Raw genomic sequence first — 26303 nt, 5'->3', positions numbered from 1 at the left:
GCTTCAGAATGCTAACATGTGCTGTTCTATCAGTTCCTTTCATAACTACATGACCTGCCCCACAATCTCCCCTTCACCCTGCATTACTTTTCACTATAGCACTTAAAATCACCTGATAATTTATGTTTATTTTCTATGTCCCTCACTAGACTTTAAGTTGTACAAGAACAGGGAATTTGTGCAGTTATACTCACCTCTTTGCATCTAGTCTAGAAAAGAACTTAGTGCATTTTAAGTACAGAGTGAGTAATCATTCTCTTATTAAATGCTTTTTAAAAATATTATATTGGGGCGCCTGGGTGGCTCAGTCGGTTGAGCGTCCGACTTCAGCTCAGGTCACGATCTCACGGTTCGTGAGTTCGAGCCCCGCGTCAGGCTCTGGGCTGATGGCTCAGAGCCTGGAGCCTGCTTCCGATTCTGTGTCTCCCCCACTCTCTCTCTGCCCCTCCCCCATTCATGCTCTGTCTCTGTCTCAAAAATAAACAAACATTAAAAAAAATTAAAAAAAAATATTATAAATAACACTTGCACTTTAGGCTAAGTACAGTACTGAGCTTCCTTGGTTTAATCTTCAACAACTCTGCCAAAATTTACTGTAATTTTATAGATGAAGAGTTGAACACTTAAATCAGACAACTTGAGCGTCAAATTACATAGTCGATGAGTTGAGAAATCTGGATTCATACTCCAACTCCAAATCCTATGCTCTTTGTACTGTATCATAATTATGTGGTAGCTGGCTGAGTTAACTTATTTCAGTTTCAGTTTTCCCCAGCCAGAAAATACAGGAAGCTAAATAAGACCAATTTTTACACTGTCCCACATATATCTTCAAGATAAAATCAATAAAATCAGACAATCAAGAACTTCTCCATGTCTAAAGGTTATTGTGGCCCTACTCACAATGTACTGGGTTTATGGGTTCTTACAGTTCCTTAAGTCCTATAAAGGCAGAGATTATTTTTTACTATCCCCTGGAATGCTGAAAACATTATCTTAAAGGGCCAATTCAAATTAATTAGAAATAAATCTATCTATGCTCCAACCAAATGGAGCTCTTGCTCAGAGGAGCAAGAATATCTGGTTTAACAAAAATCTGAATACATGCTAGATACTATTCAAGGTACAGCAAATACAGCAGGAAACGAGACCAACGGGTTCTATAGCTCTCATGAAGTACATTTTCACAGGGGGAAAAAGTTATGAAATTTTTCTGATAAACTGTCATATAAAAAACAAAACAAGGTGTTGTGATATTGATAGGAGGGGCGAGTGGTGCCTGAGAAAGGCCTTCTCTAAAGATTTAACATATAAACAGACTTAAAATATTGAAGTGACAAAAACCACACATAGAGCTGGAGGAAAGAGCATCTGAGGCAAAAGGTAAACTGTATGCAAATGAATTTAATAACAAAAAAGAAAAAAAAAAGCCAGAGGGAGTCAGGAGACTAGATCATGATTCTTGAACCTAGTGACTTATCTGGTACTGTTACATCAATCTAAAAGATGGAAGACATTCCACTAGACTGTCGTCACAGCCAACAAAACCCAAAAAAACAAATTTAACTTTTTGTTTTAACTAGAATAGGCAGAATTTTACGAAGCTCCCTTCTAACCATTTACATTTATTTCTACAATATAATTTTATAGCTTCTATTACAGCCATTCAATCTTAACAACCACCCTCAGTATATATAGACAAACAGTATCATGTCATTACAAATACAGATTTGTTTTTTAAGAAAATCAAGGTTGCAACAAAAAGGGACAAATGTCACACATAACTTGCTGGAGAGTAGTAGGATCAGAAGGTATGTTTTTATAGCTGCTAGGTGTATGGAATATTCACTCTGTGATACCATGGTGCCCTTCATTAGAAGCCACTTTTTTCTTCTAAAACTGAAGTGATATTTTGGGGCACCTCAGTGGCTCAGTCAGTTGAGCATCCCGACTCCTGACTTCAGCTCAGGTCATGATCACAGAGCATGGAGCCTGCCTAAGATTCTCTCTCTGCTTCTCCCTCTGCCCCTCTCCTTCACTCATGCTCTCTAAAAATTTTTTCATAGGGAAACGAATTTGACAATAAATTTCATGTTAAAAAAATGAAGTTTTTTTAAAAGGCTTTAATAAAAAACAGAAAGTGGTATTGTAAAGACATGATCTTGGATTACAAAGATGTTACGGCAAGATTTTATTGATCCCACAAGACCAAGCCCCATGCAATTCAAACCTTCCGGGGCACCAGGCTGACCCAATCGGTTGGTTAAGTGTCTGACTCTTGATTTTTGGCTCAGGTCATGATCTCACAGTTCGTGAGATTGAGCCCTGTGTCGGGCTCTGCATTGACAGTGCTGGGATCCCTGCTTGGGGTTGTCTCTCTCCTCTCCCTGCCCCTCCCCGGATTTCCCTCCCTCTGTCTCCCTCTCACCCCCTTCCTTTAAAAAAAAAAAAAAAAAAAAAAAAAAAAACCATTCCACCCACTGTACAGGAGTGGGACCAATAAAATAATTCAAAGTTTTAGTTAAGTAACTACATTACAATCTGATAAAATCTGTAGGCTACATTAAAAATAAATTAACTATACCAAAGGCATGCCATAATACTTCTATAATGATCTGATCTGCGGCTAGAACAACACATTCTCATTTAGAAGTCACGTAGTAAGAGGAACGTTAACAAATAATGCATTTATGATGGTAGAGATCCAGAAAATCATGTGAAATGGTCTGAGAAATGGGGCCCTATCTGCCTTAGAGAACATATGGAGGAGGATTAAAGACATAACTGTATGAAGGGTAATTACATGAAATAATACATCTTATACAGAAAGAGCCCCATTTATTTTAGCTCATTTTAAGTATAAGAAAATGACTAATGAAGGTTGTCCACAAATGCTATGAGTAATCTTACAAGGTAGTCAAGTAACTTTCATAGTCCAAAACAACAAAAATCCTTCTTTATTAATACTTATTCTTCTTTTGGTGGAATACTTATAAAGCAGCAATTATCTGATGAATTGTGTCTTCAACCATAGCTGTTGTACAAACAGATTTTATATATTTATATATGGATACAGATTTTCACACAAGATCAAAAAGACTTATATAAATAAAAATACAAAACCTAACCTACAAATGACCTCAAAGGTCCAAAATATGCCCAAGATTCTACAGTTATAAAGTACCAGATTTTTAAAATTTAAACTGAAGGCAGTAACTCTCTATATAACAATTACAGTTTTTACACTGTAATATGTTTTACACAAATAATGGAGCCTCTTTGTGTTTCTTACACTTGTTAAACAATTTTAATTCTTAAAATTATATATACACGTTATTATCTGTAATATACTTTGGGTTACTTTATTAAAAAAAATAGTGCATGTATTTGAAACAGCTTAATATATTGAAAAGAACAAGAAAAAACCATGCAGCAAGTAATCAGGGTTAATTCTAATGAAAATCATTAATTTTAAGGACAAAACTTTCGAAGTCCTAACTCAAAGATGGTGGAACTATGAGCACTTTTTTCCGAGTAACAAAAAACTTCCTAATTTCCATTTTCAATAAAACATACTCTTGAAAGAACTGATCCAGAGAGATATGGAAGATAGCTCATTTTTAGCACCTCAAATGACAGGCCAAATGTAGATTTCTATTAGGGACTGATAAATCCACAAGTAAAAATGTATGGGACTGATAAATGTTCCAAAACCTATATCCTTTGTTTGTTCAATTGAGGAACCAGGGGCCAGCTGAGCCATGAAAGAAAAGAGACTATCCATTTAGAAACCCAGATCAACATACTGCAGAATGACAAAGGAGCTAGAGCTGAAGAAACAACCAAATTCAAGATGCTACTTTTTTTTTTTTTTAATTTTTCTTTTCAACGTTTATTTATTTTTGGGACAGAGAGAGACAGAGCATGAACGGGGGAGGGGCAGAGAGAGAGAGGGAGACACAGAATCGGAAACAGGCTCCAGGCTCCGAGCCATCAGCCCAGAGCCTGACGCGGGGCTCGAACTCCCGGACCGCGAGATCGTGACCTGGCTGAAGTCGGACGCTCAACCGACTGCGCCACCCAGGCGCCCCTCAAGATGCTACTTTTAATGTCTAGGGCAAACCATCTAGCCAAAGGAGAATGCTGGTGAAGCAGAATGAAGAGGAGGCTGTGGCAGTGGCAACCATTACTGAATTTGAAAACAAATGGCAGACTACCCCCAACATACTTCCCAGCCCTCAAGCATCCCCAAGATTGTTTACAAGTGAGTAAATAATTGGGTTAATTCAAAGATGAGCAAAAATCCAGAGACTCAGCATGGAACCTATCTGGAAGAAACTGTAAAATAAACAGACCAAAGAAACAAACAAGACAGATGGAGAACATACATTTGAAAGGACTTGCCCAAATAAACAGAAGAGTTCAGTAAACAGTATTTCATACTACCAAAGAAATTCTAAGAACTGCTTTAATTTTTGAAGGGGAAAAGTCCTGAAAAAGGCAAAAGACTGGCTCAAAGACAGGATAACAGAAGGAAATGAAAGCAAGCTTGCATATTTAAGAAAATTAAGGCTGCTTAAGATTCTCTCTTTTCCTCTCTCACTGCCCCTCCCCTGCCTGTTCTTTCTCCCTCAAAATAAAAATAAAAATTTAAAAACAAGCAAGGGCACCTGGGTGGCTCAGTCAGCTAAGCATCCGACTTTTGACTCAGGTCAAAAGTCTCAGGTCACGATCTTACGGTTCATGAGTTCGAGCCCAGGGCTCTGTGCGGACAGCTCAGAGCCTGGAGCATGCTTCGGACCTGTCTCTCCCTCTCTCTCTGCCCTTCCCCTGCTCATGCTCTCTCTCTCTCAAAAATAAACAAATGTTTAGATAAAAATATATATAGATTAAAAAAAAAATGTCTTAAAAGCAAATTATGTCTTAAAGCAAAAATGTCTTAAAAGCAAAACCTTCAGAAAAGGTAATCACCTAACAATCTATTTCAATCCACATAAAATCTAGTACAATCCACATGGGAAAAAAAAAAAAAAAATCAAAGAAAGCAACAAAAATATCCATGAAATAAATAAAGATCTGAATGGGAAGACTGAAAGGTATACCACAGCACAAGAAAGGCTGATGCAGAATAACCAATGCTACAGCATATACATAAAGTTAATGAACTCTAAAAGAAAATTCACAGGGATACTGAGGTTAGGAGTAGATATTGGTAGGAAAAGTCAGTTATCTAAAATAAAATGCATGACGAAGGAGAGAGACAAGGAAAGACAGTCGGGGAACCTTTGGCATTACATGTTGCGGAAGAAATAATGGGGAGCAATATTTATAAAACCAGGGGTACCTTGACTCAAGAATCTCGTATTTAGGGGCACCTAAGTGGCTCAGTCGGTTGAGCATCCAACTCTTGATTTTGGCTCAGGTCATGGTCGCACAGTTCATGGGTTCGAGTCCTAAGTCAGGCTCTGCGCTGAGTGTGTAGAGCCTGCTTGGCATTCTCTCATTCCCCTCTCTGCTCCTCCCCCACTTACACTCTCTCTCAAAATAAATAATAAAGAAATAATTTCATATTAGTTATAATTGGACTTTAAATAAAGAGAACATTCTCAAGCATGAAAGAACTCCATTAATAGCACCCAAGTTCTAAATGAAACAAATCTGACCATGATCTGCAGCCAAAACAGAAATGAATGAAAATAGAGAAGATTTGGGGGGGAATGTAGAAACTGTAGTAAAAGGACAGGCAGTGAGAACTGAATCCATTTCAATATATATTTCTAATAAGATTAAATTGCTCTTTAAATAAAAGTTGTTTTACATATTTAACTTTGGGAACAAAAACTTTACATAATTACCAAGCAAACTTTAATTAAGTAAAAGATATTCCCTAAATATTGAAGGTAATATGAAAACAATGAATCCAATACTATACCCAGTTGGTGGTGTAACTATATCAAGAACTATTCTAAATAACTTTAAAATGTTAATTTGATGGTACATCTCTACTAAGATACATATCCATACTTCATTTTATTGCATTACAGCAATTTTAAGATATATTTTTTTGTTTTTCAGATTGAAGGTTTATGGCAACTGTGTATCAAAGCCATTTTTCCAATAACATTGCTCATTCTTGTTTCTGTGTCACATATTGGTAATTCTCACAATTATTTCAAATTTTCCCATTATTATATTTCTTATGATGATCTGTGATCAGTGATGTTACTACTGTAATTGTTTGGGGGCACCAAGAACTACATCCATAGAAGGCAGCAAACATAACAAATGTATGTGTTCTGACTACTACAGCAACCAGCTGCTCCCCCACCTTCTTTCCCTCCTGTTACCTGAGATAAAACAATATTGAAATTAGACCAATTAATAATCCTACAATGTCCTCTTAAGTGTTCAAATGAAAGGAAGAGTCAAACATATCTCACTTGAAATCAAAAGATAGATATGATTAAGGTTAGTTAAGGAAGGCACATTCAAAGTCGAAACAGGCCAAAAGCCAGTCCTCTTGTGCGTAAGTTAGCCAAGTTGTAAATACTAAAAAAGGAAGTTTCTTGTAGGACATTACAATTGTTACTCCAGTGAACACATGAATGATAAGAAAGCAGAAGAATCTTCTTGCTGGTAAAGAAGAAGTTGTCATGGCCTGGACAGAAGATCAAACCAGCCATAATATTCCCTTAAGCCAAAGCCTAATTCAGATCAAGGCCCCAACTTTTCTTCAATTCTATAAAGCCTGAGAGAGCCGAGGAAGCTGCAGAAAAAAAGCGGTAAGTTAGCAGAGGTTGGTTCATGGAGTTTAAGGAAAGAAGCCATCTCCCTAATATAAAAGCACAAGGTGAAGCAAAGGCTGATGTAGAAGTTGCAGCAAGTCATCTAGAAGATCTGGCCAGATAACGAAGGCAGCAACAGTAAGCAAAAGATTTTTCAATGTAGATGAAACAGAATTTTATTAGAAGAAAACGCCAGGGACACATGGGTGGCTCAGTTGGTGAAATGTCCTGACTTTAGCTCATGTCATGATCTTGCCGTCATGTTCTCGCCGTCCATGGGTTTGAGTCCCGTGTCGGGCTCTGTGCTGACAGCTCAGAGCCTGGAGCCTGCTTTGGATTCTGTGTCTCCCTCTATCTCTGCCCCTCCCCCACTTGTGTTTTCCCTCCCTCCATCTCTCTCTCTCTCTCAAAAATAAACAAACATTAAAAAGAAGAAGAAAATGCCATTTAGGACTTCCACAGCTAGAGAGAAGCCAATGCCTGACGTCAAAGCTTCAAAAGACAAGGTGACTCTCTTGTTAAGGGCAAATGCAGCAGGCGACTTTTAAGGTGAACCCAATGCTCACTGACCATTCCAAAACTCCTAGGGTCCTTACAATTTATGCTAAATTGACCCTCCTGTGCTCTAAAAATGGAACAAAGCCTACAGGACAGTACATCTGTTTACAACATGATTTGCTGAATATTTTAAAACCACTTTTGAGACCTAATGTTCAGAAAGAAAGACTCCTTTCAAAAGATTACTGATCACTGACAATGCACCTGGTCACCCAAGAGCTCTGGTGGAGATATACAAGGAGATGATTGTTGTTTTCAGGTCTGCTAACACAACATCCATTCCGCAGCCCCACGGATCAAAGAGCCCTTTATTAGACTTTTTTTTTTTTTTAATCTTTATTTATTTTTGAGAGAGAGACAGACAGAGTGCGAGCAGGGGAAGGGCAGAGAAAGAGGGAGACACAGAATCCAAACAGGCTCCAGGCTCTGAGCTGTCAGCACAGAGCCTGATGCAGGGCTCAAACTCACAAAAGCAAGTTCATGGCCTGAGCCGAAGTCCAATGCTTAACTGACCGAGCCACCCAAGTGCCCCAGAAGTCCTTCAGATTTTTCAAGTCTTACTATTTAAGAAGTACATTTTGTTAAGCTACAGCCACCAGAGATAATGATAATCCTTGATGATGGATCTGGGCAAAGTAAAGTGAAAACCTTCTGGAAGGGACTTAGCATTCTAGATGCCATCCAAGAACATTCGTGATCATGGGGAAAAGGTCAAAATATCAAAAGTAACAAGAGTTACAGAAGTTGATTCCAGTCCGTGGAGATGACTTTAAGGGGTTCAAGACTTCAGTGGAAGAAGTAACTACAGATGTGCTAGAAACAGCACGAGAACCAGAACTGGAAGTGCGGCCTGAAGATGTAACTGAATTACTGCAATCTCATGATAAAATTTTAACAGATGAGGGGCGGCTGGGTGGCTCAGTCAGTTAGGTGTTCAACTCTTGATTTCAGCTCAGGTCATCTCACTGTTCGTGGGTTCAAGCCCTGTGTCAGGCTCTATGCTGGCAGCTCAGAGTCTGGAGCCTGCTTCAGATTCTGTGTCTCCCTCCTTCTCTCTGTCCCTCCCCTGCCTGCACTGTCTCTCTCTCTCAATAAACAAAGATTCAAAAAAACATTTAAAAAAAAAAAAAAGATTCTCTCCCCCTCTGCCCTTCCCCAGCTTGCTCTCTCTCTCTCAAAGAAAAAAAAAACTTTAACAGATGAAGAGTTGATTCTTTTAAAGGAGCAAAGTGGTTACTTGAGATGGAATTTACTCCTGGTGAAGATGCTGTGAAGATTGTTGGAATGACAACGAAGTTTATCAACTATCAACTTACCAACTTAGTAAAGCAGTGGCAGGCAGGGCTTGAGAGGACTGACTCCACAATTTTGAAACACATTCTACTGCAAATTAAATACTACCAAACAGCCATCACATGCTACAGAGAAATCATCCATGAAAGGAAGAGTCAATCAATGTTAAGAAATTGCTACAGCCACCTCAACCTTCAGCAACCATCAGCTGCTTGCACTGGGCTCTGTGCTGACGGATTGAAGCATGGAGCCTGCTTCGGATTCTGGGTCTCCCTCTCTCTGCCCCTCCCCCACTCGTGCTCTGTCTCTGTCTCTCAAAAATAAATAAAAAAATGTTAATAAAAAAATTTTTAATACTAAAACACATACATCAAAAGTTAAAAATATATGAGCTCCTGGGGTGCCTGGGTGGCTTAGTTAGTTGAGCATACAACTTGTAATTTCGGCTCAAGTCATGATCCCAGTGTAGTGAGATCAAGCCCCACGTTGGGACTCTGCACTCAGCAAAGAACCTGCTTGGGATTCTCTCCCTCTGCCCCTCTCCCGTACTCACATGCGCTTGCACGCTCTCCCTCCCCCCACCCCCACACCTCAAATAAAAAAGAGTTCTTAAGAATGCTAAAAAAACCCTCCTATTTGGGGTGCCTGGATGGCTCAGTTGGTTACACGTCCAACTCTGGCTTGGGTCATGATCTTGCGGTTCTTGAGTTTGAGCCCCACATCAGGCTCTGTGCTGACAGCTTGGAGACTGGAGCCTGCTTCAGATTCTGTGTCTCCCTCTCTCTGTGTTCATGCCCTGCCTGTGCTCTGACTCTGTCTCTCAAAAATAAACAAACATTAAAAAAAATCTTTTTAAAAACTCATATTCACAGTCATGTTCAGAAGCCAGGAATCGAGTCACTTTGAAAACTTGCAAATAAACACAGAATCAAACATTAATCTTGCCCTTCTTTTATGAACTGTACCTCAGATAACCATATAGTTGGTAAGAGCAAGTTTCTTTTTACAGAACTATTTCAAGAATGCATAACAAGAGTACCATCATTTTGCAATCCTGAACAAATGAATCTAATCAATGAACAAAGTCTACTAAAAATCACAAAAATAGAGGCAACCAGACACTGCACACCTCCTGATGAAAAGTATATACTACTACCTTTAAAACTGTTTTAAGGGAAGAAAAAACCTAACCTATTAAGCTTCTAAATTTACTGATTTACAGGAAATACAAGAGACAAAAGAACATGTTAAACATCACCCTGGAGCTATAATCGGCAAAACTCACACTTGGTAGCTATAAGACAATCTGATTTAAAGTTTTTATTTATTTGTTTAAGAAGTGGGGAGGGGGACAGAAAATCCGAAGCAGGCTCTGTGCTGACAACAGAGAGCCCAATGCTGTGGGTTCAGGAACTGTGAGATCATGACCTGAGCCAAAGTTGATGTTTAACTGACAGCCAGGTCACAATCTCGCGGTCCATGAGTTCGAGCCCCGCGTCGGGCTCTGGGCTGATGGCTCAGAGCCTGGAGCCTGTTTCCGATTCTGTGTCTCCCTCTCTCTCTGCCCCTCCCCCGTTCATGTTCTGTCTCTCTCTGTCCCAAAAATAAACATTAAAAAAAAAATTAAAAATTAATATATAAATACATAAAATTATGTATGAGATAAGTTTTAAAACCGAAGACTGGGGGCGTCTAGGTGGCTCAGTCGGTAGGGTGTCCAACTCTTGATTTCAGCTCAGGTCATGCATGATGCCACAGTTCGTGGGACCTATCACCTCGTCAGGCTCTGGACTGACAGTGAGAAGAAGCCTGCTTGGGGTCCTCGCTCTCCCTCTCTTTCTGCTCCTCCCCCACATGTGCTCTCTCTCTCTCTCAAAATAAATTAAAAAAAAAAAAAAAAAAAAAGCCTGAAACAAGATTAGTCGTGACTTAAAATAAGGATGATAGATTTGGGAAGATTATATTATACTGTTCTACTCTTGCGCTTGAGATTATCTTTAATACAACTCTTGGTGTAAGTTTTATTAACTTAATAAATTTTAAAATCTATTTTATATCACATATTAAAAATAAACTTGAAATTTTAATACAATTTTTAAATTATATTTACAGAAACTCTAGATCTTAAAGGACACGATACAAAATACTTTTTTTTAATTTTTACTTATGTAATCTCTACACCCCACATGGGGCTCAAACTCACAACCCCAAGATCAAGAATCACATGTTCCCCAACTGAGTCAGCCAGGCACCTGAAGGCATAAAATATTTTTATAGCATCAGTATTTTTAACCCAAAAACAAAAGTGAAATATTCAGAAACGTTAAGCTGAGAATTTTAAAAAATTAGTGTATTTTTTTCTATTTTACTTATATAATTTCTTTCACATAACGACAATGATTACCTTTATAGTTTTTTGTTTGTTTTTGAGAGAGAGAGCACACAAGCTGGGCAGTGGCAGAGAGGGAGGGGGAGATGGAATCCCAAGCAGGCCCCACACAGTCAGCACAGAGCCCAACATGGGGCTCAATTTCATGAAGTGTGAAATCAGGACCAAGAGTCCAACCTTAACCAACTAAGCCACCCACGTGTCCCAACAATGATGAATTTAAAGGAAAGAACTACAAGGGTTAATCTTTAAAGAATATCATAACATCCTGACTGATGAGACAAACTCCAATCCTGTTTTCTCATCTATAAAATGGTAGTACTAGTTAGTTCACACATCTAGTGAACCCATATATCTAATAAATTCAACGAGCATTCCTTTATCCGCTTGTCCCTAGGAGAAACAACAAAGGGAAAACAATCCTAGTCAAGCTATTAAGGCTGCTCAGACTAAGCCACAACACAGCAAGTGTAAAATATACTAAGCATCCAAGAATACAATAAGCCTTTACCAATCACCAAAAGCAATCAAGAACCAAAAATTAGAATGCTGCTTCCACATCAGTTCTAAATTCCTAATCATTCTGAAATAACAGAAGGAGGCTGTCTGTAAAGATACTATTTAAGTTTATCAATTTTGAGAGAGCGTACGCAAGCAGGGAAGGGGCAGAGGGAGAGAGGCACTCCCTGCAAAAATACTATTGAAGACACAAAATTTACTTGTCTGAGAAAAATTTGTAGACATCGTGAAAACCTCAGTCATTAGGCCAACCATTCTAACATTTATCTTCAAAATTATTTAGTGGGGCACCTAGCTGGCTCATTCTGGTGGAGCCTGCGACTCCTGATCTCAAGGTTGTGAGTTTGAGCGCCACAATCTTTTAAGGGGCACCAGGGTGGCTCAGTCGGCTGACTGTCCAACTCTTGATTTCTGTTCAGGTCATGATCTCACCGTCAGGAGATTGAGCCCCATGTCTGGCTCCACGATGGACATGGAGCCTGCTTAAGATCCTTTCTCTCTGTCCACCCCCACTGCTCCCTCTCTCAAAAGAAAAGAAAAGAAAAGAAAAGAAAAGAAAAGAAAAGAAAAGAAAAGAAAAGAAAAGAAAAGAAGAAAAAATATCCCCACTTGCACTGTCTCTCTCTCAAAGTAAGTAAACAAACAAATAAGGGAGGAGGAGCACCTGGGTGGGTCAGTTGGATGAGTTTCAGCCTCTTGTTTTAGGCTCAGGTCAAGATCTCAAAGTTGGGTGAATTCTGTCAGACTCTGCACTGGCAGCACAGAGCCTGCTTGGGATCCTCCGTCTCCCTCTCTCTCTCTCTGCCCTTCCCCCACTCCTGCTGTCTCTCTCTCAAAATACATAAACTTGGGGAGCCTGGGTGGCTCAGTTGGTTAAGCAGCCGACTTCGGCTCAGGTCATGATCTCACAGTCCGTGAGTTCGAGCCCCGCATCGGGCTCTGTGCTGACAGCTCAGAGCCTGGAGCCTGTTTCAGATTCTGTGTCTCCCTCTCTCTGACCCTCCCCCGTTCATGCTCTGTCTCTCTCTGTCTCAAAAATAAATAAACGTTAAAAAAAATAAAAATAAAAATACATAAACTTAAAAAAATAAATAAAATGAATTTTGCTTTTTTAATTTTTTAAATTAACTTTTTAAAGACAGAGAGACAGAGTGTGAGTGGGTAAGGGGCAGAAAGAGAGGGAGACACAATCCAAAGCAGGATCGAGACTCTGAGCTATCAACACAGAGCCTGACATGGGGCTCAAACCCACAAACCGTGAGATCATGAGGTGAGCCAAAGTCGGACACTTAACCAACTGAGCCACCCAGACGCTCCAATAAAATGAATTTTAAAAAATAATCTAATCCTCTTAAAAAAACCAATCACTAAATAATTTATTCCTTCTTTCATCCCGATTGCATTTATAGGTATAAAGATAAAAACTAGAGGATAGTTCCACAACTCAAGGTCTTGAGAGTAGGCAAGATAATCAAACCAATTATAGTATAGTATTAAGCTGACCAGTTCAGGCAGAGCCTTGCTGGGGTGAAGTGACACACTGCACCATCAGATTCCCTACTTCAAGGAAGTTGCACTCACACTGGCAGTCAGGTCCCTCAGAGTTTGTCTCGGCTGCATGGGACAGCTCTGCCTAAGGTTAGCTCTCATATATTAAGAGATAACATAAGGGATATAAAGGCCTGGCCATCTGGGCACACTGTGAGACAACTCTGAGATCTGTTCCCAAACTTCCCACACAGTTTGCCAACATTTCCACCACAGTTCTCCTTCTGCCCAATTCTGTTTCCAATTGGTCTCCCTCCACTACAGGTGTAGAAACCTTGTAAGTAACCTGCATTCCAAACTACCTCTTACGTGCTTCCAGAGAAGAGCAACACAGGCCAAGCCTAGGAGTCTGAGTTTCTAACTGGATAGGACAGAGACAGACTAAAGATTTTAAAACAACAAAGAGACCACAGCTATACATTTTACAAAGGTCACACTGAGAACACAGTGAAAGATATTTTAGAGTAGGGGCTGTCTGGGACAGCCAAACTTTGAACTAGAAGACCTTCCAATCCAGTCTAATTATCTCCTATTTCTTTGTCTTCCATGCAGAATGAGATCCACCATAGGAATGTTGTGGATTCAAATATCACATTTGCCACCATTTTCAGGGAAAGTACCAGTGGGCAAAATAATTAATAATGTCTTTGAAACTCCGTGTAAAGAGAGTAATACCTACCCTGCATGACTATGAGGAGAAGGTGAAAACTGACATAAATTCACATCAAAAATAATACCTGCACCATTACAAGTGTTTGAACAGTTGCTAGGAAGAAATGGTAACAGAACGGAGTATGCACAAACAACGAGTAAACTGACATAATGTTTACCATTTTTCACACAACACTGTAAGATCAATGTTGTTTCACGTAATAATCTCACTGCTACTGATGGACGATTGGGTTATTTCCAGCATGGCTATTGCAATACATGTTTTTTGATGAACATGCACATGAATTTGTTTTATTGTATACATAGACGTGAACTGCTGGGTCATAAATGATATGTTCAGTACCTTAAAAAGAGGCTTCTGAGATGTTACCATCATTTTTCTTGATCTGCATGGTTATGCAGATTTATATTCATTTTATGAATATTCGTCTATTTTTATTTAATTTTTTAAAAAATTTAAATTTACTTATTTTGAGAGAGTACACCAGTGGGGAAGGGACAGAGAGAGAAAGAGAGAGAGAATCACAAGGAGGCTTCACACCACCAGTGCAAGGCCAATGCGAGGCCTGAACTCAAAAACCTTGAAATCACGCTCTGAGCCGAAGCTAGATGCTTAACCAACTTAGCCACTGAGGCACCCGTGTCTTTTTTTTTTCTTAAGTTTCTTTATTACGAGAGTGTGCAAGTGAGTGTGCAAGCAGGGGAGGGGCAGAGAGAGAATCTCAAGCAGGCTCCACACGGTCAATGCAGAGCACAACACAGGGCTCAATCTCAGATGCTTGGCTCGATATTACTAACCATGAGATCTTGACCTGGGCTGTTATCAAGAGCGGGACCCTTAACAGGCTAAGCCATCCAGGCACCCGTCACCTGCATATTTATGATTTGTGAACCGCTCTGTATATACATATTACTTCAATAAAAAGCTGACTAGGGACACCTGGGTGACTCAATCTAGTATCCGACTTCACCTCAAGTCATGATCTTACAGTTCGTGAGTTCGAGCCCCACATCAAATCACAAGAGAATCTCTCCTCTATGCCCTTCTCCCATTGGAGCTTTCTCTAAGTAAACTTTTAAAAAATGACTAAAAATAAATAAATAACACATGGTACACAGCAGATGCTTAAATAGTAGTTTCATCAAATTCTTAGGTCACAGACCAGCACAGCTTTCAGAATTTATCCTAAAGAATTAATCCAAATAAAGGAAAAAAGGGGTTAAGTCTTCACTGATGAAGTGTTATTAGATTGGATTCTTCAAAGATGAGAATTTCAGGATTTAGAATGACATAAAGGGTCCTGAAACTCAGACTGAGAAGCTTGAATTTTGTTCTGTACTAGAAGGACCTGTGAAGGTATTAGAAAAATGAACTCAAGCACCGTTAATTCATCAAAGTAGCATCAAATGCATTAAGTCCTGTAAGCATACAAATGTGCTGGTATTTCAATGTACTACATACACTGAAATACTACATGAAAAGGAAAAAAAGCAAATAGGAACTGAGTAATTCCAAGAACTGAGCTTTTCCATTAGAAAACTAAGTAGAAGGGGTGTCTGGGTGGTTCAGTCGGTTAAGCGTCCGACTTCGGTTCAGGTCATGATCTCATGGTTCGTGGGTTTGAGCCCTGTGTCAGGCTCTGTGCTGAAAGCTCAGAGCCTGGAGCCTGCTTCAGATTCTGTGTCTGCCTCTCTCTCTGCCCCTCCTCCACTCATGCTCTGTTTCTGTCTCAAAAATAAACAAACATAAAAAAAATTAAAAGAGAAAAAAACAAAACTAAGTAGAAGAGATGCCTAAGCTTGAATTTCTAAGAATTTATCCTACAAATCAACTAACACACACGTAAAAAACAATCTTATAACAGCATTGTCGATAGGATGGATACACACACACACATCAAACCTAAATGTACCTCAATAGTGAAATAAATTACAATTCATCAATACGATGGTTTCCTATACAGCCTTTTAAAAGGATGAAGAAACTTTTCATGTTTGGATTAAGAAATAATTTCTAAGAGACTGGTAAATTAAAAAAAAAAAAACCAAGATGTAGAACACTATCATACACCACCATATAAAAAAGGATGAGAAGTCTTTTACTATTTTTTCACTTTTTTTTTTAATGTTTATTTATTTTTGAGAGGGAGACAGAGTGTGGAAGGGGCAGAGAAGAGGGAGACACAGAATCTGAAGCAGGCTCCAAGCTCTGAGCTGTCGGCACAGAGCCCAACACGGAGCCTGAACCCACGGACCACAAGATCATGACCTGAGCTAAAGTCGAACGTTTAACTGACTGAGCCACACAGGTGCCCTTATATTAATCTACTTTAAAAATAAACTTATACCACAACTTCTACACACACACTCCAAAAACAAAAGAGAAAAAAGTTTCCATATAAACTCTTAATTCTTAGATTTAGCTCAATTAGGCACCTACTTCATTTACAAACTTGTACTAGTGTACTACTTAACTTATATAATAACTGTAATTTATTACGCAGAGAATTAGCATTTTTAAAAATAATGCTTATGACAGGAACCGTATTAGGTGCTCCACTTATTGCATTTAATCCTAACAAGGATGTCAGGCAGATTTTATTTTTATTCTTATTTTGGAGGTGAGGAAAATAAGGTTCAGAGAAGTGACCTACTGTCACACAACTAGTATGTTTTATTTTAACAATATATACAATTCTAAGTATAGTGCCATTTGATTTATTGATGCGAAGGGGGTACCATCATTGAAACAAAGGTATACTATATAACTTTCAAAAAGATTGAATGAAATGCTCTATAAGTCAAACCTGTACTTGAAAACAATAGCTTTTTAAAATTGGGGGTCAAAGGCAAAACCTGGGCGGGGGGGAGAGGGGCAAAGAATTTGAAATGACATTTCTCCAAAGATACAAAAATAAACACATGAAAGATGTTCAACATCATCATCTATATTACCAAAATGAGATACCTGTTTACACTCCCTAAAATGGGAATAGTGTTCGTAAAGAGGAGGGAAAATTGGAACCCTTCTACATTGCTTGTAGAACTGAAAAGTGGTCCAGTGCTCTAGAAAATAGTCTGGCAGTTCTTCAGGTATTTAGAGTTACCATATGACCTAGAAATTCCATTATTTAATATATACTAAATACTTAAAACAGGGGCACCTGGATGGTTCAGTCAGTTAAGCATCCAACTCTTGGTTTCGGCTCAGGTCATGATCTCATGGTTTCAGGAGTTCGGGCCCCACATCATCCTCCAAGCTGACAGCGCAGAGCCTGCTTGGGATTCTCTCTCTCCTCTCCTCTCATCCTGACCCTTCCGGACTCATGCTGTCTCTCTCTCTCTCTCAAAATATATAAACTTACAAAAAAATTAAAAACAAATATCCACCCAAAAACCGAAAGCCAACACTACTCAAAAGCCACAAAATGGAAACAAATTTAAATATATTCGTTGGTTGGATGAACAAAATGAGGACTATTCATAGAATTGACTATTGTTCATTATTATGAATAATATTAACACAGTATTATTATTATTATTATTCATAAAAAGGAATGAAGTACTGACACTGGCTCCAACATGGATGAAACTTGAAAGTACTGTGATAAGTGAAAGAAGGCAGACACAAAAGGCCACATCTGGTAAGACTGCGTTTATATGAAATGTCCAGAAAGGCAAATCCATAAAAGCAGAAAGATTAGTGCTTGCCAGCGGCTGGAGAGAGGAGGGAATGGAAGAGCAACTGCTCACAGTGTTAAGCATTTCTTTCAAAGATGAAGAAGATATTTTCAAAGATGGTGATAATCAAGTAATTTTGTGAATTACTGGAAACTACCAAATGGCACATTTTAAAAGGGTGAGTTTTACATTTTGTAAAGTATACCTCAATTTCAAACTGTAGCTAGAAAAGATGGGGAGTAGGCCAAAACAAGATATTTCATAAGTTGTATAGAAAAACTAAAATCTGTGACTCCTCAAAAAAAGGACTGGGATAAATCTCTTTTATGTATTAAAGCTGCGGAGAACCTTCTTTCCACTACATACTCATTCCTTTACTGGTACTTGTTTTCTAAGTTTACTTACATGCTGTATTTCCTGCTGGCTGGCTCGGTAGTTTTTCTTGGTTAAATTGTCCACCAGGTAGCTGATTTGAGACAAGGCCAGCGAGAGCGAGTCAAGATTCATTGCTGATTGGGGCGGAAGCAGGCGGCCGAGCCCGGCGCAAAATCACCATTATTCCCCTTTAGTCACCTCAGAGGCAGGTTAATGCTTTCTTTGTAATTAGCCTATATCTGATGTCTGTGCAGTGTCTTCAGTTCTTCTTTACCAGGGGTATTACTCTGTTGTGAAACATGGCACCTGTGTTATAAAAAAAAAAAAAAAAGAAGAAGAAGAAGAAGAAAACACTTCAGATTTTCAAATAGTTATTTTGTTTTTTACATTTATTTACTTTTGAGAGACAGAGACAGATAGAGTGTGAGCAGGGGAGGGGCAGAGACAGAGAGGGAGACACAGAATCCAAAGCAGGCTCCAGGCTCTGAGCTGTCAGCACAGAGCCCGACGTGGGGCTCAAACCCACAAACGGTGAGATCATGACCTGAGATCATGACCCGAAGTTGGACGCTTAACTGACTCAGCCACCCACAGGTGTCCCCAAATTAGTTTTTATTTTTAGGGGAAAAGGAGTTAAACAACCACCATCTCTCCATCTTAATACCTGAAATACCACTAAGGACTTAGGAAAAACAAAATTAAAATGTCTCAAACACTATTTATAGACGATGCCAAGTTTGAAACTTAGGGCCAATAGAAAAAGAACCCCCCCCAAAAGTTTGTTTAGCGAGACAACCTATAATATCTGAGATTTCTATTTTATCTACTTCAAAATGATTATTTATACTATACCCTTAGGAACAGCAGGAACGTACTTAAAATTAGGATAGATGGAAAGGAACACTCAAATGACATTTTCATTCTCTCTTCCCACACTATCTACAACCTATTTACAAGACCCCATTTATTAACTTTACTCCTTATAGACTGCTACAGAATCAGATGGTTTGGTCTTAAAGTTGTACCTTAGGATCTATGTTTTAGGTATTTGAATGGTTGTCTTAAAGGCAAATAAGGACTCCATAACCCAAATTCCTTCTCACAGTATTGAAAATTTTATTAGGAAAATTTAGAAAGGAAAGCCCAAAGCAGCAGGATAGCTAAAATCACAGGATGCTTATCAGTTTAATTCCAACCACAAGCTGAGTCAGAGGAACTATTCCGTGTTACAAAAACAAAAAACAAAAAACACATAAGCTTCTTTTAATATTTATTTTGAAAGAGAGAGAGTGTGCAAGCAGGGGAGGGAGAGAGGGAGAGAGAATTCTGAGCATGCTCCACACTGGCAGCACAGAGCCCAACACAAAGCTCTATCTCAAACTGAGATTTTGACCTGGGCCAAAATCAAGAGTCAAGACACTTAACTGAACCACCCAGCTGCCCCCACACGTTCTTCTTAAGCATTCACCAAGTACTGCTGCTGAAATACAAAAATCTTTGAATACAAGGAGCTGAACTTATGCAAAGCTTCATGTTCTATAAAATCGGCTCATAATTTCATTACAATCAGAACTCACCAGGTAAGATATAGAGAATTCACAAAGATTAGGGGCGCTGGGGTGGCTCAGTCTGTTAAGCGTCCAACTCTTGATTTCGGCTCAGGTCATGATCTCACCATTCACTTCAGTTCGTGAGTTCAAGCCCCACATGGTGCCCCACGTTGGGCTCCACCCTAACAGCCCAGAGCCTGTTTGGGATTCTCTCTCTTCCTCTCTCTCAGCCCCTCCCCTACTTGTGTGCTCTCTTTCTCCCTCTCAAAATAGTAAACATTTTTTTTAAAAGGCTGATACAAAGGAACAGAATAACTACACCATGGAAAAGATACTATGGCAGCCTGTTTTTTTTAAGTGTTTTAATGTTTATTTATTTACAGAGACAGAGAGCAGGGGAGGGGCAGGGAGAAAAGGAGAGAGAAAATCCCAAGCAGGCTAAGTGCTGTCAACAGAGCACCACACAGGGCTTGATCTCGTCAAGTGTGACATCATGGCCTGAGTTGAAATCAAGAGCTGGACGTCTAAGTGACTGAGCCACCCAGGCACCCCAGCCTGTTTCAGTTATTATTTTACCCATGGGACAGCACAAATTTTATTTTACTTATGATATGGTACAGCAAAACAAATACTGAATGACCTTCTCAGAATTCCTCTAATAAAACTGAGGTTTTGGTACTTTGACTACACCATCTCTTCTGATAAAAGCTTCATGGTAAAGGGTACAACCTTTTCACGTTAACATCTAAAGACTGCTATACAATAAAACACTGGTGTAATACAAGTTTCAAAAACCCAATATTCATTATATGAACAAGTTAATGAATTTATGACCAATTCCAAGCCCTTATATTAGAAGGACAACATAATTTATTAACCAAACCAAAACACTTCTGAAAGTAAAGGGTGTAACCAGTTAAACCAGACAACAGGTGTAAACCAAGACATGTGATCACCCTAGCTGGCAAAAATCTTTAAAAAAAAAAAAAAAAAAAAAAAAAACAAAACCTGACCCGTCCCTCCAAACATTACTTTGTTTCTAAAATGTACTTTTTCACTGGTCTCTCCTTCTCAGTCTCTTTTGCTGACTCCTCCTTGAACACTACAAATTGTTTCTTGTGCATCCACTCTAAGGAATACCAAGCACTGTGGATTACAGTTAATCTTCTAAGTGTTAACATAAAAGAATACCCATGACACTGAGTGAAAAGCTTTGCAACTATGAATAGCAAGATTGCATCTTTTAAATAAAGACATCTACGTTCCTATGTGCAGAGAATGCAGAGAAAATAAGGTCTCAACCATAGTGGTTACAGACAGGATTTCACTTAAAATTCCATTTACAAAAAGACCCCGAGGGGTGCCTAGGTGGCACAGTCAGTTAAGCGTCCAACTCTTGGTCTTGGCTCAAGTCATGATCTCACAGTTCATAAGTTCAGGTCCTGCATCAGTCTCTCTGCTGACAGCACGGGAGGCTGTTTGGGATTCTGTCTCTCCCCTCTGCCCCTCCCCAGTTTGTGCGCTCGCTCTCACTCTCTTAAAAAAAAAAAAAAGTTTAAGTCCTAAATAAAGAATCCTTCTAGAAATCTACAGACCTTCATACACACAACATGTACAGTATTATTCAGTGCAGCAATAGCTGTCATAGCAAAGGAATGGCTAGGAGTTGGTGGCCGAATAAATATCTTGGACAACGTATATAGTATTCTAGCCTTTAAACTCTTATTTCTAGGGGCACCTGGGTGGCTCAGTCAGTTAGGCATCTGACTTCAGCTCAGGTCATGATCAGGTTTGTGAGTTTGAGCCCCATGTCAGGCTCTGTGCTGGCAGCTTAGAGCCCGCTTCAGATTCTGTCTCTCCCTCTCTCTGCCTCTACCCCACTCGCACTGTCTTTCTCACACACAAAATAATAGTAATAAACATTAAAAAAATTTTTTTAAATAAGAAAATAAACTGTTATTTCTATATATGCTACTTTTTGCTTCTAATATGTGGACATATATAGAGTTAGCTTTTTGCAAAAAATATACAGGAAAGATAAGCCACAAACTAATCAAATTGGTTACCCATAAGGGAGAAAAGGGTAGAAGGCATACAAATCTGATTGAAAACTCAGCAAGTATACCTTTTTGTATGTTTTTGACTTTTGAATCACGTGATTATCTTCCACATTTGAAATTTAATTAAGAAAAAAACTACAATCAGGGGCGCCTCAGTCTGGTTAAGCATCCGACTTCAGCTTAGGTCACAATCTCAGTTTGTGAGTTCAAGACCCACTCCGCGGCTCAGTGCTGACAGCTCGGAGCCTGGAGCCTGCTTCTGTGTCTCCTCCTCTCTCTGTCCATCCCCTGCTCTCACTCTGTCTCTCTCTCTCAAAAATAAATAAACATTCTGGGGCGCCTGGGTGGCGCAGTCGGTTAAGCGTCCGACTTCAGCCAGGTCACGATCTCGCGGTCCATGAGTTCGAGCCCCGCGTCAGGCTCTGGGCGGATGGCTCAGAGTCCGGAGCCTGTTTCAGATTCTGTGTCTCCCTCTCTCTCTGCCCCTCCCCCGTTCATGCTCTGTCTCTCTCTGTCCCAAAAATAAATAAACGTTGGAAAAAAAATTTTAAAATAAATAAATAAATAAACATTAAAAAAAATTTTCCTGAGGAAAAAACACAACCAAATACAAATAAACCTGAGTGTCAAACTGATTACATAAAACACAATGAAAACAAATTATTTCAAATAATTACTGAACACAGATGCTGTACATCCTTGATGGACAATGCAGAGTGGTGTGTGGGTGTGTGTGTATTATTTCTTATTTGAAGGGGTGGGGGGGGGCGGGAGAGGGGGGGCAAGTATCTTAAGTTGGGTCCATGGTCAGCACAGAGCCTGACGCAGGGCTCTATCCCACAACCCTGGGATCATAACCTGAGCCAAAACCAAGAGTTGAACACTCAACCAACTGAACCACCAAAGTACCCCTATTTTTTAGGACCAAAAGAAATCAAAGAAATTTGACTCATGTTTACTGTTAGCAAGAGTATTTCATTAAAAAGTTTAAACTTTGGGTACCTGGGTGGCTCAGTTAGTTGACTTCAGCTCAGGTCATGATCTCCCAGTTCATGGATTCAAGCCCCACGTCAGGATCTGTGCTGATGGTGCAAAGCCTGCTTGGGATTCTATGTCTCCCTTTTTTCTCTAACTTTCCCTCACCCACTCACTCACTCTCTCTCTAAAATAAGTAAATAAACATTTTTTTTTTTTTTTAAGTTTACAGGGTGCCTGGATAGCTCAGTCAGTTAAGTGTCCTACTTTGGTTCAGGTCATGATCTCACAGTTAATGGGTTCAAGCCCCATATCAGGCTCTGTGCTGAGAGCCTGTTGAGCCTGGAGCTTGCTTCAGATTCTGTGTCTCCCTCTCTCTCTGCCCCTCCTCCACTCACAGTGTCCCTCTCTCTATCTCTCTCCCTCCCTCTTGAAGATAAACATTAAAAACATTTTAATAAAAAAGTTTAAACTATTTTTATATTATTGGGCAAAGCAAATAACAGGAATCCAAATTCAGTGCAAAAAAATGTGGTAAACGTAAAAGTTTAAAGGCTGTGGGGCACCTGGATGGCTCAGTAGATTAAGTGTCCAACTTTGGCCTAGGTTATGATCTCACCATTCCTGAGTTCAGGCCCTGCATTAGGCTCTGCGCTGAAAGCTCACAGCCTGGAGCCTGTATCAGATTGTGTCTCCCTCTATCTCTCTCTCTCTGCCCCCCTCCACTGCTCATGCTCTGTCTCTCTCTCTCAAAAATAAATAAACATTTAAAACAAAAAATTAATAAAATAGGCAAACTTAAAAAAAAAAAAGCTTAAAGGCCTGAAATACTGTATTTCAAATGGAATTATCAGGAGAAACGCTTTTTAAAAATCATCATTTCCTAACGGAGTTTAATGAAAGCCCTAGACTATACAATGAAAACTACAAGACAGTGTTGAAAAAAAAATTAAAGATGACACAAACAAGTGGAAGGACACTGTGTTAGAAGAGTTAATACTCTTAGACTACCCATGCCACCCAAAGCCACCTGGACTCAACACAAACCCTATGAAAGTCCCAATGGCATTTTTCACATAAATAGAAAAAAAAAAAAGTCCTAAAATTGGTATGGAACCATAAAAGACCCTCAAGAGCCAAACAATCATGAGAAAGAACAAAAAAACCAGAGGCACCACAGTTCTTGATTTTCAACTATACTACAAACCTATAGTAATTAAAACAGTATAGCATAAAAATAGACACAAAGATGAAAAGAACAGAGAGCCTAGAACTAAACCCTTGTATATACAGCTTACTAATATCTGATAAGGGGGACAAGAACAACCAATGGGGAAAGGACAGTCTCTTCAACAAACGCTGCTGGGAAAACTGGAAAGCTACATGCAAAAAAATGGAAGTGGACCTCTATCTTACACACTCACAAAAATTAACTCAAAATGGATTAAAAACTTAAACAGAAGACCTGATACCACAAAGAAAACATACAAAATAAGCTCTTCAGTGCTGATCTTGGCAATGATGTTTTTGGAGATCACACCAAAAAGCACAAACAACAAAAGAAAAAGAATCAACAAATGCGACATCAAAATTAAAAGCTTCTGCACAACAAAACAAACAACAAAATGAAAAGGCAACCTACAAAATTAGAGTATTTGCAAAACATGTACCAGATAAAGGGTTAACATAAGAACTCATACAGGGACACCTGAGTAACTCAGTTGGTTGGGATTCCTTCCAACTCTTGATCTTGGCTCAGGTCCCGATCTCACAGTTTCTGAGTTTGATCCCTGCCCTGGGCTCTGTGCTGAAGGCTTAGAGCCTGTTTGGGATTGTCTCTCCTTCCCTCTGCCTCTTATCAGCTGTGCATTCTCTTTCTCTCTCTCTCAAAATAAACTTCAAAAATAAAAATTCAAACAATTCAGTAAAGATATTAAAAAAACACAAACGATCCAATTAAAAAATAAGCAGAGGAACTGAACAAACATTTTCCCAAGGACGACATCAAAATAGCGAACAGGTATCTGCAAAGGTGCTCAACATCACTACTCATCAGAGAAAAGCATATCAAAATCAGAATAAAATATCATCTCACACCATTAAGAACAGCTAGTGACAAGAAGAGATAAGTGCTGGAGAGGATATGGAGAAAAGGGAACTCTTGTGAACTGCTGGTGGGATTGTAAAGTGATTCCACCACTATGGAGAACAGTATGAAAGTTCCTCAAAATATTAATAAGAGGCACCTGGATGGCTCAGTTGGTTGAGTGTCCGAATCTTGATTTTGGTTCAGGTCCTGATCCCAGGGTTGTGAGATGCAGACCTGCGCATGGAACCTGTTTAAGATTCTCACCCACCCCTCCCTCTCCCCTTCCCCCGCTGTGTGAGTGTGCTCTCTCTTGTGTGCAAAATTTAAAAAATAAAATAAAAAACAAAACAAAAACTTATACAAGATATTGAGGCAGGGGCACCTGGGTGGCTCAGTCGGCTAAGCGTCTGACTTCAGCTCAGGTCATGATCTCATGGTTTCAAGCCCACGTCAGTTCTGTGCTGACAGCTCAGAGCCTGGAGCCTGGAGCCTGCTTCAGATTCTGTGTCTCCTCTTCTCTCTGCCCCTCCCATGTTCATACTCTGTCTCTGTTTCTAAATAATAAATGTTTAAAATTTTTAAATAAATAAAAGCTATTGATGCAAAGTTTTTTAATTAATTGGATATTATAAAAGTATTTAATAATTTTAGGTGTACTTTGGCTATGCAAGAATGTCTTAATTTGCAGGAGATGCATGCTCAAGTATTTGAGATAAAACAGTTCAGTATCAATATATGAATAGAGATGGGGAAAATGGGTGAAGGGGAGTGGGATGTACAGGATTCCAGTTATAGAATAAATCACAAAAATGAAAGGTATATCATAGAGAATACAGTCAGTGGTATGGCAATAATGTTGTATAATGACAGATGGTAGCAACACTTGTGGTGAGCACAGAATAACATATGGTGTTGTCAAATCACTATGTTGTGCACCTGAAACTGATGTAACGGTGTGTCAACTGTACTCCAATAAAAATATATATATGAATAACAGAGAAAATAGTTATGGTAAGATGTTAATTGCTGAATCTAGGAAGAAGTTACTGGCTGTTCACTGTACTATTAATTTCTCTGTACATGTGATTTTCTTTTCTTTCTTAAAGACTTTACTTTGAGACATGATGGAAAAAATATGGAACACTGCATGAATTTGTGTGTCATCCTCATGCAGGGGCCGTGTTCATCTTCTCTGTACCGTATCAAGTCTAGTGTATGTGCTGCTGTAGGAAGCACAGGTCAAATTTTTAATAAAACTGGGGGTGATGATACGGCGCCTGGGTGGCTGAGTCAGGTTAAGCGTCCAACTTCAGCTCAGGTCGTGATCTCAGGGTTCATGAGTTCAAGCCCTGCATTGAGCTTTCTGCTGTCACCACAGAACCCGCTTCAGATTCTCTGTCCCCCTCTGTCTCTGCCCCTCCCCGGCTTGTTCTCTCTCTCAAAATAAATAATTTTTTTTTAAAAAATGGGGATGATGGAGTGCCTGGGTGGCTCAGTCAGTTAAGTGTCTGACTCCTGATTTTGGCTCAGGTCATGATCTCTCTCCCACTTCAGGCTGCACGCTGACAGTGCAGAGCCTACTTGGGATTCTCTTTCTCTCTGCGCACCCCCCCCCCCCCGCTTCCCTGTTCAGTGCTCTCTCAAAATAAATAAACTGTTTTAAAACAAACAAACAAACAAACAAAGTTACTCTTTAAAAAAAAAAACAACTAGCGGCGCATGGGTGGCTCAGTCGGTTAAGCATCCAACTTCGGCTCAGGCCATGATCTCACGGTCCGTGAGTTCCAGCCCCGCGTCGGGCTCTGTGCT

At 39.4% G+C, this 26303-nt stretch overlaps 1 protein-coding gene and 1 non-coding gene across 8 annotated transcripts in view; both read right to left on the bottom strand.

Annotated features, from left to right (window-relative positions):
• Nucleotides 1-26303, bottom strand: part of CNOT1 (CCR4-NOT transcription complex subunit 1) — a 103518-nt gene that overhangs the window by 59445 nt on the left and 17770 nt on the right. For all 7 annotated transcript variants that reach the window (XM_047834785.1, XM_047834788.1, XM_047834787.1 and 4 more), the window contains exon 2: nucleotides 17851-18126. In XM_047834785.1, coding sequence (XP_047690741.1) covers nucleotides 17851-17952 — 102 coding nt within the window. In that variant the 5' untranslated portion in view covers nucleotides 17953-18126. The remainder of the gene's footprint in view (nucleotides 1-17850; nucleotides 18127-26303) is intronic.
• Nucleotides 25624-25730, bottom strand: LOC125153861 (U6 spliceosomal RNA). The gene has a single exon (XR_007147603.1). It is a non-coding gene; the product is annotated as a U6 spliceosomal RNA (small nuclear RNA).

Source organism: Prionailurus viverrinus, chromosome E2 (assembly GCF_022837055.1).
Source record: "Prionailurus viverrinus isolate Anna chromosome E2, UM_Priviv_1.0, whole genome shotgun sequence".
NCBI lineage: Eukaryota > Metazoa > Chordata > Mammalia > Carnivora > Felidae > Prionailurus > Prionailurus viverrinus.
The sequence above is the reverse complement of the archived record's forward strand: the minus strand, read 5'-3'. Positions and strand labels throughout refer to the sequence as shown.